This window comes from Arvicola amphibius, chromosome 8 (assembly GCF_903992535.2).
Source record: "Arvicola amphibius chromosome 8, mArvAmp1.2, whole genome shotgun sequence".
In the NCBI taxonomy this organism is placed as follows: Eukaryota; Metazoa; Chordata; class Mammalia; order Rodentia; family Cricetidae; genus Arvicola; species Arvicola amphibius.
The window spans coordinates 111,157,319-111,174,399 of record NC_052054.1 but is presented as its reverse complement, the minus strand read 5'-3'; the positions used below and the strand labels follow the sequence as shown (position 1 = coordinate 111,174,399).

Below are 17,081 nucleotides of genomic sequence, written 5' to 3'. Positions count from 1 at the left end.
ATTATTTAGGAACAGTTAATTATAAACTGTATATATGAAATAATAATGCTTATTTTTCCATTTTATTATCTACTGAAATTCTATATGAATATAGATTACATATGATACTCTCTGTGTTCAAGTTATTGTAGAACTCTAGGCTTTCTTTGTTAATTTGTAAATTTTAAGTGTAGAAAATCCCCTAATCTTGAAATATCAATTATTATCCACTCACCTTGCTTCTCTTCCTGCCTTATTCCCTCCCTCATTTCTAGCTAAGAGAAGTTAAAATCTTGAATGGAAAGTTATGAAGTTTATATTTACAATTGGTACCAGATCACAGCTTTATTATTTATTCAGCAAGAGACTTTCTGTGAAGGACTGTGTGGACCCTGCATTCTCTGTCACACCCTTCTCAGATCTATTGCTATAGTGGGGAGGGGGATAGCCACAGGGAAGAGGAAGAAACACTTCCATTTTCAATGCTGGAGCAAACCCAGGGCTTCACACATCCTAAGTGAAGTGGGACTGAATGTCAGTAAAATTTTATTTACAAAAGCTGGTAACAGGTTGAATGTGGTCTGATCAGATAGTTGCTGGACCATGATATGAGAAACTCATAAATATGTTAAACTAGAGTCTAAATTGTTGCACGTGCTCAAAGTCGCTGGTTTTGTGTTATTTCTTTGTTATCTTTCTTTTGTATGGAAAATATATACTTTAAATAGTTTATCTTCTAGTAAACAGAGGTCATAATTTGATTACTAAATAACAAGGTGATGGAAAGAAGAAAGCAAAAAAAAAAATCACTGGTCTTACCGTTCGGGCCACATTGCTCCTCATGTCTATCTTCCTGTAATTCACTGTTATTATATTTAATGTATAAAGCTTGTCATTGCTATTGAGTCCATTGCCAACTTGCTGATATTTTTGCAAATTGACTTCACTCGATTTTGACTCCTAACTTTGTTATTGTATAAATCCTTTGATTTTTGGGCTATATACAGTATAAAAAGTATACAAATTTCAGTTTATTTCTACTAATACAGTGGTTCAACCTGAGGGGCACAACTCCTTCGGGGGTTGAATGACCCTTTCACAGTGGTCACCATGGGAAACACAGATTTTACATTATGATTCATAACAGTAGCAAAATTAGAGTTATGGAGGGGCAATAAAAATGATTTTATGGTTGGGGAGGTCATCACAATATGAGGAACTATATTAAGGAGTTATAGCATTAGAAATATTTAAAACCACATAACAGATTCATAGACATCATAGACTCTTGACTCAAAAGGACATAAACCAAAAATGTATAATTTAAAATGTTTTTGGTAGGTATTAATTATACTGGTAAATGAATATTAAAAACCACACATTTATCAACTTTTATAATTCAGGAAGGCAGCATGACTTTATTTCTTTAAAGTAACTGAAATTATATGAATATAATCTTTACCTTGTTGGAGTCTGGATTCTTAATATATGGTTCAGCACCACTCCCAATATTTCCCATTAAGACTTTTTCGACTTTGGCCACCAAAACAATTTCAGAGTGTGGATCACTCACAGAGAATATAGCCTGTGCCCAAGGAAAGCAGTAAGTAACTACCATAAAATGACCCTGAAGACATTCACAAAATGTCATTAAAAAAAGACAGATTTAAGGATTTTTTTGGCGGGGGGTGGGGTAGGGGGAATTGTCCATATGACTTATTGTTAAGGAACAATCTAAAGGACAAGGTTTTTCTGTCTCATCACAAATAAACAAAGTACAACCTGCTTTGGGAATTTTAACCATTCCTCTGGAAGGCCCTTTATGTGAGGTTCTTCTGATTGTCTTGGTGTGCCAGTGTCAATGTTGCCATTTTCCAAGGCTGGTGGGGCCCCTGAGAGCATCTGCCGGACAGCAGGGTGATTCAGATCTATGTGGAAATCGGCAGAGATCTTCCTGCTTTCTCTGAGGTCATAAAGCGCCACACTCACAAAGAAAGGCTCAATCTATGGGGAAAACAAAAGCCAAATGCTTCTGACATAAAACAATGCCCACCCACCAGTCTGTGTACCACTTGCCTCTCACAACACATCAGGCGCAAGATAGGCAGAAAGCAAGGTCTCTGACCCAGTGAGAAGTATTGGGAATCCCTCCCTGCAACAGAGACCGCCCCCCCCCCCAAGCCCAGGGCTGCCTCTCATTTGTTTCTTGACCTTAGATTCACACCTAATGTTCAAGCACATTAGGTTTTGAACAGCCTTCTATTTGCTTTCCCATACTCTAAGAAAATACCCTTTACCCCAGTTTCCCCAGATCCTTGGAAAACAAATGAGATCCTAAAAGTTTTTAAAGTATACTGAGAAATACTTCACTAGCCCAACTGCTTTTCATCCTTCTTCCTTCCTTCCTTCCTTCCTTCCTTCCTTCCTTCCTTCCTTCCTTCCTTCCTTCCTTCCTTCCTTCCTTCCTTCCTTCCTTCCTTCCTTCCATCCTTCCTTCCTTCCTTCCTTCCTTCCTTCCTTCCTTCCTTCCTTCCTTCCTTCCTTCCTTCCTTCCCTCACTTTCTCCCTCTCCCCCTCCCTCCCTCCCTCCCTCCTGCCCTCCCTTCCTCCTTCCTTCCTTCTCTGTTTATATATTTTTTGAGACCGGGTTTCTCTGTGTAGCCCTGGCTATCCTAGAACTTGCTCTGTAGACCAGGTTGGTTTCAAACTCAAGAGATCCATCTGCCTCTGCCTCCCAAGGGCTTGGATTAAAGGTGTGTTCCATCATCATCCAGCTAAATGAGTAGCCCAGGGTGACCTTGAATTGGTGATCCTCCTGCCTCCACCCCCTTCAACAAATCCTACCAGTTTGTGCCACCACAACTCGTGCTTTTCAGATTTATTTTTAAAATCATAGCTTGAAATGGCAATAATAAAATTTATTTTGCACTGACTTTGTGCTTTCTGCCATTTTCTGCATTTTTAACACATTTATGAACATGATAGCGTGGCACAGATGAGGATCCGCTTGTGAAAAGACCTGTTGTCAGAGACGATGGGAAGTCCCCTAAAAAGAAGTCAATATTTAAGAGGAGGTTTTAAAGAAGATATCACTTAGTCTCTTTATTTTGTACTAATTTTGAAGCCCACACTTCTAATACTAGTTTTAGGGTCAACTCTTTCAGTAACTATGACAACTAACTTTAACTTCTGGTCACTTTGCCATCTGCCAGTTTTCTTGACCCTAAGGTTACCATTTTCCCTTCAATAATATTTATAGATATATATTCCAATTTGACCCTCTGTAAACAGAGATGGCATTTCTGTTTCCTGGTCACCCAGAGAGAAGTATGGGCTCCATCAGCAATATTATTTTGCTTATCCATTCAGGTTCTTTGCTGGTTCCCAACCATGCCAATCATATTCTCTAACTACCTTCTCTATACTATCCTGGACCCATATCCTGACAGACCTAGTAGTAAGTCACTTCTGTGCCTTTGGGTGGTTTTCTCCTTCCCCTGTCCGGGGCTCAGCGATGCTCACCTAAGTCTAAGCTTCCATGGAGTTATCCACCTACCCTGCCTCCCAGATGTTGTGAAGGAAACTGAAGGTTGAAAATAAGGCAGAAAGGGGAAAGTGATGGAATCTGAGAGGCGGGCAAGTCGCTTGCATTAGCTTTAAAGGGCTTAAGTTAGAGTTTGTTCATGGGGCTCCTGGACAAGACAAATGGCAAAGGCATAATGAGAGGAAAGGACCCAAAGAGCACACTAGACTGGAATCAAAGTGAAGGTAAAATTACTCAGGAGCTGCCCATAAGAGGAACATTAAGGCTTGGTAATCCTCAGCATATGCAAAAGCAAAACAGTACTGCACAAAGAATATTTCCAGGTCTACAAGCAAAGGAACCTAAGCTCATGATAATGGTCACTGACACAGGGGATAAAGATACAAAGACAAATTCTTCATGAAACACAGAAAGTCCTCTGCAAGACATCTCAATGGCCATGGATATATGAGTTTTGGGTTTCTGGGTCAGGCAGGAGAACTGGGCTGGAAATCTGGACCTGGAAGCTTTTTGAATGGTGCTCCTTTGTAAGCTGCGATGCACAGATGTGTTGTTTTGAATGGAATGTCTCCCATAGACTCATAGGCTTGGATACTTGTTGCTCAGTTTGTACAACTGCTCGGGAAGGATTAGAGGATGGGGAGTTATTGGAGTAGTTGTGCCCCTGGGGGCAGGTTTTGAGTTTTCAAAAGACAGAGCTATTCCTACTGTAGTCTGCCTCCTGCTTGAAGATCAAGGTAAAAGCGCTTTTCATTCCTGCATGTCTTTCTCCACCATCGTAGACTCTAACCCTTTGAAACTGTAAGCCCAATTAAACGCTTTCTTTTATATGTTTCCTTGGTAGTGGGGTTTCGTCACAGCAGTAGAAATGATAAATAATGCAAGAGAGAAGAGAGTCAGCGTAGGTTTCTGTGGAATAGCAATGGGCAGAGAACAGAGAGAGGCCAAAGCAGTTATAAAGAGACTGGGTGGAGCCTGGGAACTAGAGAGGAGCTGATGAGACTGGAAAAGAGAGACTTTGAATGAGAAAGGTGGGGAGACAATGGAACAATGTGGAAAGGGGAAATGCTGGGGGTGAAAGGACACAGGGATGAATGGGTGTGACGCCGATGGGGGTGTCCGGGAGAATGAACCAAATAAACCATGCATGAAAACAACATATGAATGTGTTACTTTGTATGCCAATTAAAATCAACACAGAATATTCAAAATAAATATAGAGTGCGAAATGGGGAGATATTGTTTCTTTCCTTTCCTCCTTTTTTCTTTCTCCTGTCCTCCCTTCTTCCCTCCCTTTCTTCCCTTTTGCACATGGCTTCACATGTACCAGGTAAATGTTATACCATTAACCTCATACCACAAAACAAAATATGATTAAAAAATTTTAAATGCTGCCAAAATATCATAGAAACAAATATTCAAGATATAAAGGATGTTTAACCAGAAATGTATTAAGAGCAGCAAAAATTAAGGGATGGGGCACATGCCAGTGGAGGGAGTGCTGATTTAGTATGTGCACAGCCCTGGGATGAAAAAAAAAGGAAGTGTGTTAAATCAAGCAAAATATGTATATATAATTTTGTACACATTTCATTTACATAGATACATGAATGGATAATTAAATATACTAGATAAACGAATATAATTAAACATACTTAAATATTTAAATGATAATTAAATAAACTATGTGTATATATGTGTATGTGATTTTGTAGCTATGCAGTTAAGTAGAGGTTCTAAAAGACTGTCAACAAATAGAATTTTACTTCTGTCTGCCAATATTCTGTGAAAAAGAAGGCTGTACAAAGCCCCGCATCCCAACTACTGCACAGTATTGCAGGCTCATGCAGTGAGTCTTGTTAAATATCCTCCAGCCTTTGAGGTCTATCACATGACTAGCTTGTAACAGAGGTACAGTTCAGTCATTTAATGATAGTGAACTCCCTCACTGTTAGAGATGGTTCCTAGTTAAAATAAAGTTCAACACAGTCTCTTTTGAGGCTGCAGTAAACAGCTTGCTGTGTGATTGTGAGGACCCGAGCTCAGATCCTTATTTTTATTTTTATTTTTTTATTTTTTTGCTGAAGCATGCATGGTCAGCCCGTATATGGCAGTTCTGTTGAACTTGTCCATATTGGGTTTCATGGTCTAAGTTGATGAGGGCGAATGATCCTTATTTCCCCACCCAGCATTGAGGACTACACTCCACACATGAGCATGAATTTATGTGAGCGTGCATCCGCACATAAACATGTACACAATACCACACACACACACACACACACACACTTTTGCTTACTTAAATGTAATTATTGAGTAGAATTTTTATTTTAGTAATTTAATTTAGCTTGGAAAAACGCTTCATGGTAGTTGTAGTGTGCTAAGAAGTTGAAAATGCAAAGATAGAGATTAGTGTAGGTACACAAAACACTTTGAAGTTCAAGAAATAGAAACCACTGTTTTTTCCTGAGTTGTTGCATTTTGACCTTCATTCCCATTTGTTGAATGGAAATAAATTACCTCCATTAATAACACATCAGAAGTTACAGCTCCTATGGGATTTGTTTATTTTTCCAATCTGCATTCACAACGAAAATGCCAAACCTTACTTTTTGAATGGCTGGCTTTACAGGAATGATGTGTTTAACAAAACATCTTCAGAGCCTGACACATTAAGTTGTAGGCTACTGAGGTTTAGGCTCATGAATTCCTTCTGGAAATTCAGGGAGAGAAAAATTTAAATGTAGCTACTATGAAACAGTTGTATTAGTTCAGATTGCTGGAGTTTCACAGAAATATCTATACTGAGAAACCACCAGCTAGGATTTGGTGTTCTATTTGACTGAAAAATTACACACTGTCAAAGTCTGCTTCTTTGCCATAAAGAAGTCTTTCATTGAGTCTGTAGACACGCGTGTATGAAATGCAGCAGCTAGCTCTCCCGGAACACGAAGAACGGTTCTTCAAAACATGCTCATCAAAGTTAAGAATGACGAGGTGCAAGAGCGCCATTAGTGGAAGCGTGCCACTGGATAAACACGAACTTTTCCCGAACAATCTCACTCAAGGATCAACTGCCACCAAAGTAAGGCTGTTGATTGATTTTGATCTGATTACTAACAAGTGCAATGCAATTATTTTTTAAAGTAATACCCTAGTTTATTTTTAAAAAATACTTGTATCTATTGTAAGATTACTTAAAACAAACTCAGAAGCTCAAAACCACTTAACTAACCCCTTGGCCTAAGAGACAGGAAAGGACATGGAAAAGCCTTTCTCAGGGGCTGGAGGGATGACTCATTGTCTAAGAGCACTGGCTTCTCTTGCAGATGGCTCAAGGCACACATTCACACACACATGCAAAACTAACACACGAGCTGAAATGGAATAAAGTCAAATAAAAATAAAATTGTTTCTAAAAGGATACTCTGCTGAGACTTGAACAAATAGAGCTATGAAGCTTCTGAACATGATCCACATGGAAGGTGTCACATGCCTTTGGCACTGGAAAGAAAAGCTCATTGTCTCTGGGAGATCGTTTGCAGGTTCACCGAGGAACACAGCTACTAGCGTGTCCCTGCTGTCCTTGTGTCATGAAAGGCTGTGTCCTTTAACCAAGTATGCAGCTTTCAGGAGAGACATGCATTGAGTAATGGGGGACACTATAGATATCTGCCTAGCCAACCAGATCATTCGAATCAATGCTGGTGATCAATGGGGAGGGGGCAGAGAACAATAACAGATATTATCACAGCCCCATCCCCCTCAATCCAAAAATATGCCCATTTTCTTTGACTTTTTGTTTCCTAAATGGATTTTTAAATTGCACTTAAGAATGGGTTGGATGGAAAATATAGATTTAAAATATTTATATTTTTACTGTAGATCAATGTATAAAATGATAAAGCCCATTTATTTTTATATAGTGTGCTGACTAAGTGGCTTTACAATTTGGAACAAGTTTTCTTAAATTTCCAAATGGTTACAAGGACAAAGATTTTGGGCACTGTGGTTTGCTTTATGTTCAACACAAAAGCATGGTTTGATCCCTTCTAATATCTTTTTCCACAGGGGAAGTGCAGCTCTCTGATGTCATGCCTATTAGTCCTTCTCTAATTTCTGTTTCACAGTCTCAGGACCATCACCCACAGTGGGCTTGTTCCCTCTCAGTGTTTTAACCCACAATTCTCTGGTTTATCTCTCTTCCAACAGCAATTCTTTCTTAGCTTTTTGTTGGTGACTTTACTAAGTCCCCTTCTCTATGCATGCAGAAATTGTTAGATGACTCCTCCCAGGTCAGTGCCTAAACTAGATCTTCAGATCTATATTTCCATTCATAATCACCTCTTTGAGCTGAATGAATGTTACACTGTACCAAGAACCCAGAACTTTCCATAGGTTACTTATTTGAATGGTTGCTGTTACTCCCCCCCCCCCACCCCGTTTACATAGAGGAGGCTGAGGTCAGACACCTGAGCACAGGGCACAATTCCTAAGTTGAAAATCTAGGGAATTTGATCCAAGGTGTCCATTTCAATAGATTCTCCTCGTCAGATAAGATGTACATAGTATGGATCTATCCTGTTACTACAGTAGCAGGTAGGAGGCTTAAAGAGGACAGGGGTGTCAAGGGCAAAAGGTTAGGAAGTCTCTGGAAGAGTTGGTCAGTCCTGCAACCCACTGTGTCCCAACTCCCTCATGGAAGCAGGTATAGGACTGGGTAGAACCAAGCAAGTGAACATTGCCACTTCTGCCTTCAAAAGCACATATAGATTATGTATCATGAACATGAAAATAAAGTTTCTTTTCTGGGAGAAATATGGCAGCTGAGGCTGAATAGAAATCAGAAAAGAAGCACTGTAAGGGACTGAGGGATAACCCCAGATCACTGACTGTGGCTTGTGCCAATGGCGGGGATGGGTGGGGGATGACTTCTCCTCTCTGCAGTTCCACATCTAATTTTCTTCTTGCATCCATTTGCAATCAGTCTAAAATGGTTCACTATTATGTTCCTACTAAAAGGAGATTCTCAACAGAGTTCTCTTAGTACAAGAAGAAATTCTGTGTGGGTTTGGTGCCCTGTGTATTAGGTGTTTGGTAATGCCGCGAAGTGCCCTCGTGATACCTGGCATTGCGCAGAACATCCACTCTTTTACTTAATGTTTACCTAATATTTCTTTACTTGGTTCATCATTTAGTCTTATGTTAAGCAGGAATACGGTGAAACCCTAGCATGGATTTGCTAGCTGACTTTCCTTCAAGTGAAAGCAAAACACAAATATCAGTTTAAAAGCCGTCTCGAATCAGGCATGGTGGTGTGTACCAGGTATCCAAGCACCCGGAGAAGTTGAGCCAGGATGATCATAGGTTCCATGCTAGCTGGACCTTCTCAGTAATACCTTGTCTCATAAAACCAAAGGCTATTGATATGGCTCACGGGAAGAGCACTTGCCTAGTGCTTGTAAGGCCCTGAGTCCTACCCTCAACACCACAATCAATAATTCTATCTTCACTGCCACCAAAGAGATACAGACAATCCTGGAGGAAACCACAGCGCTGATTTCGTACAGCGGATTCCAGAACTGTCCCTTTGTTGCTTCTTCAATATCTAAGTTAAAAGGGAAGTTTTATAGCCGTATATGAAGAAATCGTCTTCAGAACTTGTGTACCTTTGCAATATGAGACGTGCTGGTGAATAGACTCCCCGTACGCGAGAGGCTAAATCCTGGGATTGGCGGGAGTAGCAAAGGCTGGGCTAGAATGGAAAGATATGAGCTCACTGGTTGTATGAGAGAGAACGAGAGAGAAGCTTACATTGGTTATGGGATCGTTTTCATTCTCTGTAACACATCCCTGAAGGTTTAAGTTGAGAGCTCTACAGATGATCATGATCCTCTTGGCAGCTTTCTCTTCAAAGGGTTTGATCACACACTCATGTTCCAAAAAGTCCCTTTTCTGAAGCTTCAGGGTCTAAAAAAAGTGTTTGAAAATCTTAGTTAGCCAACACTCATCGTGAAAAGAGAACTTTTAAATTTAAAACGACAGTTACAGGGGTCAAATTCATCTTGGCTCAGCATCCCGACTTACATCTATATCTGGATCCAGGGAGAACAGGTTGAGTCTGTCCGTGTTTCGCGTTGTTTTGACAGTGTCTTCTGTTTCTGTGAGGTACTGAGGAGAGACCTGTGTTAGTCCTCAGCATCTAAACTTCCCCGTGTAGCCCCAGACACAACTACAGAGGCCAAGAAAGAGTCCCTTCATTTTATTACCGTTAAGTTATCCATCAACACCAAGAAAATCGTATAAAAACAGGTTCTTATTTTCAAGGGTTGTGTCAGGTTAAGTAAAGCTCTAAGACTGATAAAAAAATTCTAGATCAGCCTTTTACTAAATCTTAAAGGAAAGCATCGGCATTTTTTCCATGAAAAAAAATATTGTGTGCAAATACAGAGTCAACTTCATTACTTTGGCAAAGTCGGGATGTAGGCTGTTCTCTGAAGAATCTGTTTCCTCCAGCGTACATTCACAAGCCACAGAATTATCCAAAGGATCTTAAAAAGACAGACGAATACAGATTATTTAATAATATGGGCCACGGTTTTCTGCATCTATAGAAACATTGGGTTAGATTCAAGAGCTCAGAAGGCTCCTGATGAATCTAGACTTTCCTTTTTTCCTGTCTACAGTGCAATCAGGGGCTGGAAATAAAACTTCCTGACAATCATTTTAGGATTCCATAATCCTGGCTATGATGCCTTGCTATCATCCTGTATATAGAACTTTGGATCCTTACAGTGCTAACAGGATATATAGGTTGCCTTGGCTTCCTTAAATAATGCACAAGAATATTTTCTCAAATATATAAATATTTTTCTAATTTTCATTCTTAGGTCATCCATTTAGAGCTCATTGTTTGGCTTCAGCCACTTAACTGCTGCAGAACACTGAAGACATGAATTCTCTATTTGACAATTAATAAGCAAACAATAACCATAGAAACACCTGTTACGGCCTATGGCAGCTACGTGAAAACCAGCAAGCCTTCTTCCTCATTACCTGTGATTTTTTTTTAGGGGACAGGACATTCATGCAAGAGTATTTAATGAGAATGCTCTGGTTTCTAATTCACCATTGTCTTAAGGTTTTTCTTGGGGAATACTGTATCAGATATATATATATGTATATCTATCTATCTATCATCTATCTATCTATCTATCTATCTATCTATCTATCTATCTATCTATCTATCATCTATCTATAATACTTGAGGTAACACTTTCACCATTTTTTCTTCCTTTCTTTGTTTATAATGATTATAATATTATGAGGGAATGACTGGAAAAAAGAAAAGAAGCTATGAGTGTATACGTGTGTATACGTTTGTGTGTGCCTGCACATGTGTTTATGTGTGTATAGGTTTGTGTGTGCCTGCACACGTGCTTATGTGTGTATACGTTTGTGTGTGCCTGCACATGTGTCTATGTGTGTATACGTTTGTGTGTGCCTGCACATGTGTTTATGTGTGTATACGTTTGTGTGTGCCTGCACATGTGTTTATGTATAGGCCAGAGGTCAATATCTGTTGTTTTCCTCTATGGCCTTCTGTATAATTTTTTATTGATCCATTTTTCAGACATGCATCTAACGTGTTCTGATTATCTTCCCGCTCTCTCTCTCTTATCTTGTGCCCCATTGCTATCACATCCTCTTTACATGTCCCTTCCACAGATTCATGAGGTTTTGTTTCGTGACCCATTCAGCTTCACCAGGGCCATCTGTGATTAGAACTATCTGTTGGTAACTATCTACCTTATTTTATGAGACAGGTCCTCTCGCTAAACTCAGGGTTCACTGATATGAAAAGACAGGCTGTCCAGCAAGCTCCAGGCATGCCCCTGTCTCTGCCTCTCTAGCACTTGGTTTATAGGTACACACTGCTGCATTCAGCTTTTACAGGGGTGCTGATATCTGAACTCATGCCAACACATTTATATGGCAAGGACTTTAGTGACTGAACTAATTTTCCAGGTTTTTTTTTTTGTCTTAAAAAAACTCCACGACATATGACGTTGGAACTTTCATATATCTGATACATGATAATCTCAAGGTCTCAAAACTTTCAAAACAGCACGATCCACAGATGCCTTGTAACTAAGATAAAGTAAAACATGTTATTTCTTACAGATACTATATCATACTTATTAAATGCAATATAATGCCCAAATCCAAAATGTAACTTCTATAAGATCTTCCCATCAGAAATGTGTATAATTTTGGTGTTATTGGGTCATAAGTCCCAATATTGTCTGTTGGGTGATAGCCTTCCAGTCAACTCAGAATTGCTCCAATATGTGGCAGCTGTGATGATTTGGCAAAAGTAAAGATCTGAAGTGAATTTTCTAGAGTATGTAGCTCAAGGACGGATAAGCCCAGTCTGACAGATAGCTACTACACACAGCCACAGTGAACTAAGCACGCAGCTCAACACTTGTCCAGAGCAGGGAGATGATCTCGCACTCTTACCCAGCCCCAGCTCGGTAAGCTCTGCGCTCTTCCTTCCCTGGAGCGGTCCCTCTGGACTGATCTGTAGGATGCGGTTGAGGGTGTGGATCCACTCGTCCATATCGGACTCAGTTTCAGCTGCCAGTACAAAGTAGGTCAGGTCGTTCATTTTCAGCTCAAAGGCGTATTTCCTCAGCCTGTTATTCTGTGGTTTCAAAAGAAAGAACAAAACAATAAACCATGAGGCAGAGAGACACTGACGTGGTCTTGGGATTCCAAAGCCTTTCCACCCAGGTGGGTGACAAAAAGAAAATCTTAGAGAACACAACAGCGCTTTAGATGAGTCTAGTCATTTGGTTTATTTTTCGGAAATGTTTGTACTGAAAATATTTTATATGTCTTTTAATTGATTGGACGGCTATAGTAATAGTTTGTTTGGGACCTAACAAATAAAGCTTGCCTGCAGATCGGGGTGCCATTCATGCCAGGAAGTGGTGGCACACACCATGAATCCCAGCAGTCAAACTAGTTAGCCATAGAGGCTTGGCAGTGGTGGTGCATGCCTTTAATCCCAGCACCAGAGAGGAATATAAGATGGGAGGAGACAGGAGACCAGGGTCTTAGTCTGTAATCTGAGTTCTGGTGGGGAGCATTGCAGTCTATGGTCACTCTGAGGACAGGATTGCCATTGTTTGTCTGAACCTTGGTAGAGATAATAACCCTCTAGTTGCTTGGCTACTTTGCTTTTCTGATCTTTGGCTTGAACTCCAATATCTGTGGGCTTTTATCAGTCATGCAACAGCTGCCATTTTGGCTTAACATGCTCATCTTTAGGTCTACATGTGACTATACTGCAGCTATCTTCAGGTAAAGGCTTAGAGGCCCTGTTTTCATTTTGGCACCTAAATTCAATCTGTGACTCCTGCTAGTAAGTCTTCTGACTCCATCACACCCTAGAGACATTACCTCCCAAAGCAGTAACAAGCTTCATGCATGTTGCTTGAGTACCCAGGAGCATTTCTTTCTTTGAATCTTCCTTGATCCTTTAGCATAGTTAACATATTAGCCATTACTTTATTAAAACCCCTGATATGCTGAGCCGCACTCTACCTGGTTTTCTTTCCGTCTACCAGTCTCTGCACATTCCCGTACTTCCTGATGGCTCATCCCTCCGAGTGCCATTTCTCCAAACAAAACCCTTGGCTCTGCCTTAAATTCTTTTCAATTTCACAGAGTCTAAAGGCTCCAAATATCATCCACGGACAACAACATTCAAACCAACATCCTCATTCTTCTTTAATTTCACATCTCTACACTGTATTTGGTGACCAACCAAGGAGGCCTTGCTAGGGTTCCCTGAACTGACCTTGTAACATCATTCCTGCTGAAGGAGCCCCACCCACATATTCTCCAGACACAGTAAGTAGACATTGCATCTCATAGGCTGACATGGTTTGTATTCCTTCTTCAAATTTCCACTGGAAACATTATTCAAACTTCCAGCCTAGACAGGGCAACAAAGGTTCTTGGTTTCTGGAGTATGTAAAATAAATTGGAAGTACATATTTTTTTTAATTCACTTTGACAAATATAGATATCCTTTTACCTTATTTTTGTGAGTGTTTGGATAGTTTTGCTGAACATCCAGTCTTATAACAGTTCACACAGGGTCAAAGCAGTCATACTTTACAAAGGAAACAGAGTAAGCTAATTTTTAAAACTGGTATTCTAGTTGGGAAATTGTGAATGAACACGTGATTGAAGGACTAACCATTCTATCATAACCAATCTATCAATCAATCAAATAGCAGAAAACTAGAACATTTTGTGGTGAATAGGGTTAAGATATGGGCCGATTGCTGAATGGATTCTTTATGTTGGGTGATCAAGGAAGTCTTTCCCCAGAAAGTAGGGTATAACTTGAAATCTGTAAAAGGAAGGGGTAAGGAGAAAGGGGGCATACACACAAACAGTTGTGAGTTTTGTATATTCCAGCTACAGATGAGAAATGTAAAACCAGAATGGAAACCTGTCCCAAGTAATTGCATAGGTTTCTAGTCACAGCAACAAGACATAGAGAACAAGGTCCTGCTCCACTTCCATATCTGTGATCCCACTGTCACCTAGAGCCGGGCTGGGTGAGCGCTGTCACATCATATTCTTAAAAGGCATTCATGATACAGAGTCATACCTTTCCTAAGTACAACAGATTACACAGTGAGGCAACATGTAAGCCTTGAGCTGATGCACAGTCATGGCATGAAGGAAAAGGAAGAGCTAGCAATGAGGTTTACTGTGGTTCGTAGAACGAGCAAATCTTCTGTCAAGTCTCCCAAAGAGCTCATTGCTTCTCCCTCTGGATAATGGTCTAGGGTTATGTTTGTTTGGTAATGACTCACTCATAGGTCTGACTCTCAAACAATTCACAAGTCCCACGTGCAGAAGCTAACATTCTACCATTGTCATTTAGTGCAGTGATGGTTTACTGCCACAAGGTAGGGGTTTGCTATGTTGGCACTTTGTACTGGGCAAAGCTCTACTTCGTCTCTGGGCTTGCAGAATGGGAGACATAAACATTAAACACCTCGCCCTAGAAATATCAAATTGGAAAATAAGCCTTCTGAAATTTTACATAAATGTTTTGAAAAGAGATACTACATTCTGTAAGGACACAGACTAGGATTTTTTGGACAAAATAAAGTAATTATTAAGATTTGCATTTTGATAGCAATTCAAATAAGTTGGGAAGAAAAACAGACAGACAACAGCCTCAAACTTGGTATTTAAAATGAACATCTAGGGAGCTTAAGAGTGCAAAGCTTCAGATGCTCTACGTGGGACGGGTGCTCAGACTTCCTCCATCCACCCCCATGGTGCCCTTTGGGTAAACTGTGATGTAGGAGGCATAACACTGCCAGAGATTCTCACAAAACAGAGCTTCTACAGGCAAAGACAATGGGGTGAGAAAGCAGGTTTCCTGTTAAGGTTCTGCTTTTTCACGTGACAAGAGAAACAGAACTGGATACCCAGGAAAAAGCTAGGGATGTAGGGCATAACTTCTGTTTGGATGTTGTCAAGATCTGAATATAGCACAACGCAAACAAATCTTAGTGTTGTTTGGAAATTCATGCGGAATCTATTGATGGACCCAAGGCTGGAAATAACATGGACTAGCAGTAAAAATGACAGCAAAAGCTTCCTTGGGTTCAGAATTAAAAGTGGGTCCAACCCCAATTTGCTTTGAAATCCAGTGTTAGAAGTAAAGCTTGGTTTTCTAAACTGCATTCTGTACTTCTCATGAGTTAAGCATGGTTATCATTGTTTTAATAATTCAAAATCATTACTAAAAATATGGATCTTTTAAAAAATTTCAGCAAAGTATAACAAGCTCTTGTGTCTCCAAACAGAACATTCATAAATAAAATGAACATTGTGTTTGTGCTTCCGAGGGACAGAGCTCTCTGCAGTGTATAACAGCTAACGGGGAGGGTGGTGGCAGAGCTGGAAAGATGCCCGTGCTTTCTGATCTCACTCTGTACTGCCAAGGGAGCCACAGATAGGGAACAACAAACATGGGAAGTCAGTAAGATACTTGGATAATCCCGACATGAAATTACTGTCATTGAAATAGTAACCAAGAGGTAATGACAATTTTTAATACTCTCTCTATTTCCTTCCTTTTACTTTGTCGTTGGTGTATGGCTTTGCCCAGTCCAGAGCGCATGCCTTCATAAACAGCAGGGAATGCAACATGCTCTATGGCTCTGCAATGTGCTTGGTGAATGGTGATAGCCAACCAGAGCGCATTAAAGCATCCCAATTACACAGACTCTAAGGAAAGTACAAATGTCAGCGGAGGACTCGAGGATAAAGAGGAGATTGCCCAAACCAATCGCTCCATTATGCCTGCTATGCCACTAGAATTGTTTATGGAATTTTATAGGAAGCGAAAGACAATGATCAAACACATGACATCCCATTCAGGGTCATGATGCTGGTGGCTCCCACCCACCTCATCTTTTATCTTAATTCAGTAAACAAAAAGTTATCAAGTACTTCCTTTGTGTCAACTACACAACATCAGCAAATATTCAGGCAAAGCGCTTTCTCTCACTGAACCTGCATTCTACATTTCTTGCTTTCTTTCTTTCCTCCCCCTCCCTTCCTTTCTTCCTTCCCTACTTTACTTCCGTGTGTGTTTGTGTATGTTATGCTCGTGCTTGTGTGTGTGAGAGAGTGCATGTGCACGTATGTGCATGTGTGTAGAGGCCAGAGGTGAATGTCGGTGTCTTCAATTGTTCTTTACCTTCTTTTTTGAGTTAGGGTCTCTATTGGATTTGGAAACCATCCTCTCAGCTAGGATGACTGGACAATGAGCTCCAAGGATTGGCCTATCTCCACCTTGCAGACTCAGGATTACAGATGCATGTTGTTTCATCCAACTTTAAATGGGTTTCTGGAAATCTTAACCCAGGACTTCAAAATTTTTCAGCAATCACTGGCTGAGTTATCTCCCCAGACTCCTAAACTTACCTTTTATTGGGTATCAATAAACAAATAGGCAGGAATATGTGTGAATAGACTATAATGCAAAATAATACAGTATCATTTATATTATAATGAAGAATTATGCGCTGATAAATGTAATTTCATTGCTGCATGCATTGTGAAGACAGTGTTTGAGGTTGTTACTCATGTCTCATCTGCATATTCCACTTCATTTTCTGTGTATTCTCCACATAGTCTGGAAGCCCTTTGAAGAGAGAAGCCATACTTCTTTCTGTATCTGCCTTTTCCAATGTTCTGCGCACAAAGAAACTTTCTAAGTATGTATATACTTGCTGAGATGCACCCTAAATCTCACTGCCAGAATCTGCGCATGAGCATATATTGTGTGTTTCTTTGATCTCACGGCTTATATAGGATGGCGTATATAAATGGGGATGCTCATTTTTGTGTTGTAAACATAGCATTCCCATGGACGGACATCTTCACATAACCTTGGATATTCCTCTACCTCATATCTAATTTCACCACTTATTGGTTCTGTGATTTG

At 40.1% G+C, this 17,081-nt stretch overlaps 1 protein-coding gene across 5 annotated transcripts in view; it reads right to left on the bottom strand.

The window, feature by feature from the left end:
* The window catches only part of Dock10 (dedicator of cytokinesis 10), a 253,512-nt gene that overhangs the window by 84,737 nt on the left and 151,694 nt on the right, over positions 1-17,081 (bottom strand). For all 5 annotated transcript variants that reach the window (XM_038339212.1, XM_038339210.1, XM_038339211.1 and 2 more), the window contains exons 8-13: positions 12,047-12,230; positions 9,989-10,074; positions 9,611-9,694; positions 9,338-9,493; positions 1,762-1,983; positions 1,442-1,564 (exon numbers count right to left, since the gene is read on the bottom strand). In XM_038339212.1, the coding sequence (XP_038195140.1) occupies positions 1,442-1,564; positions 1,762-1,983; positions 9,338-9,493; positions 9,611-9,694; positions 9,989-10,074; positions 12,047-12,230 (855 nt within the window). The remainder of the gene's footprint in view (positions 1-1,441; positions 1,565-1,761; positions 1,984-9,337; positions 9,494-9,610; positions 9,695-9,988; positions 10,075-12,046; positions 12,231-17,081) is intronic.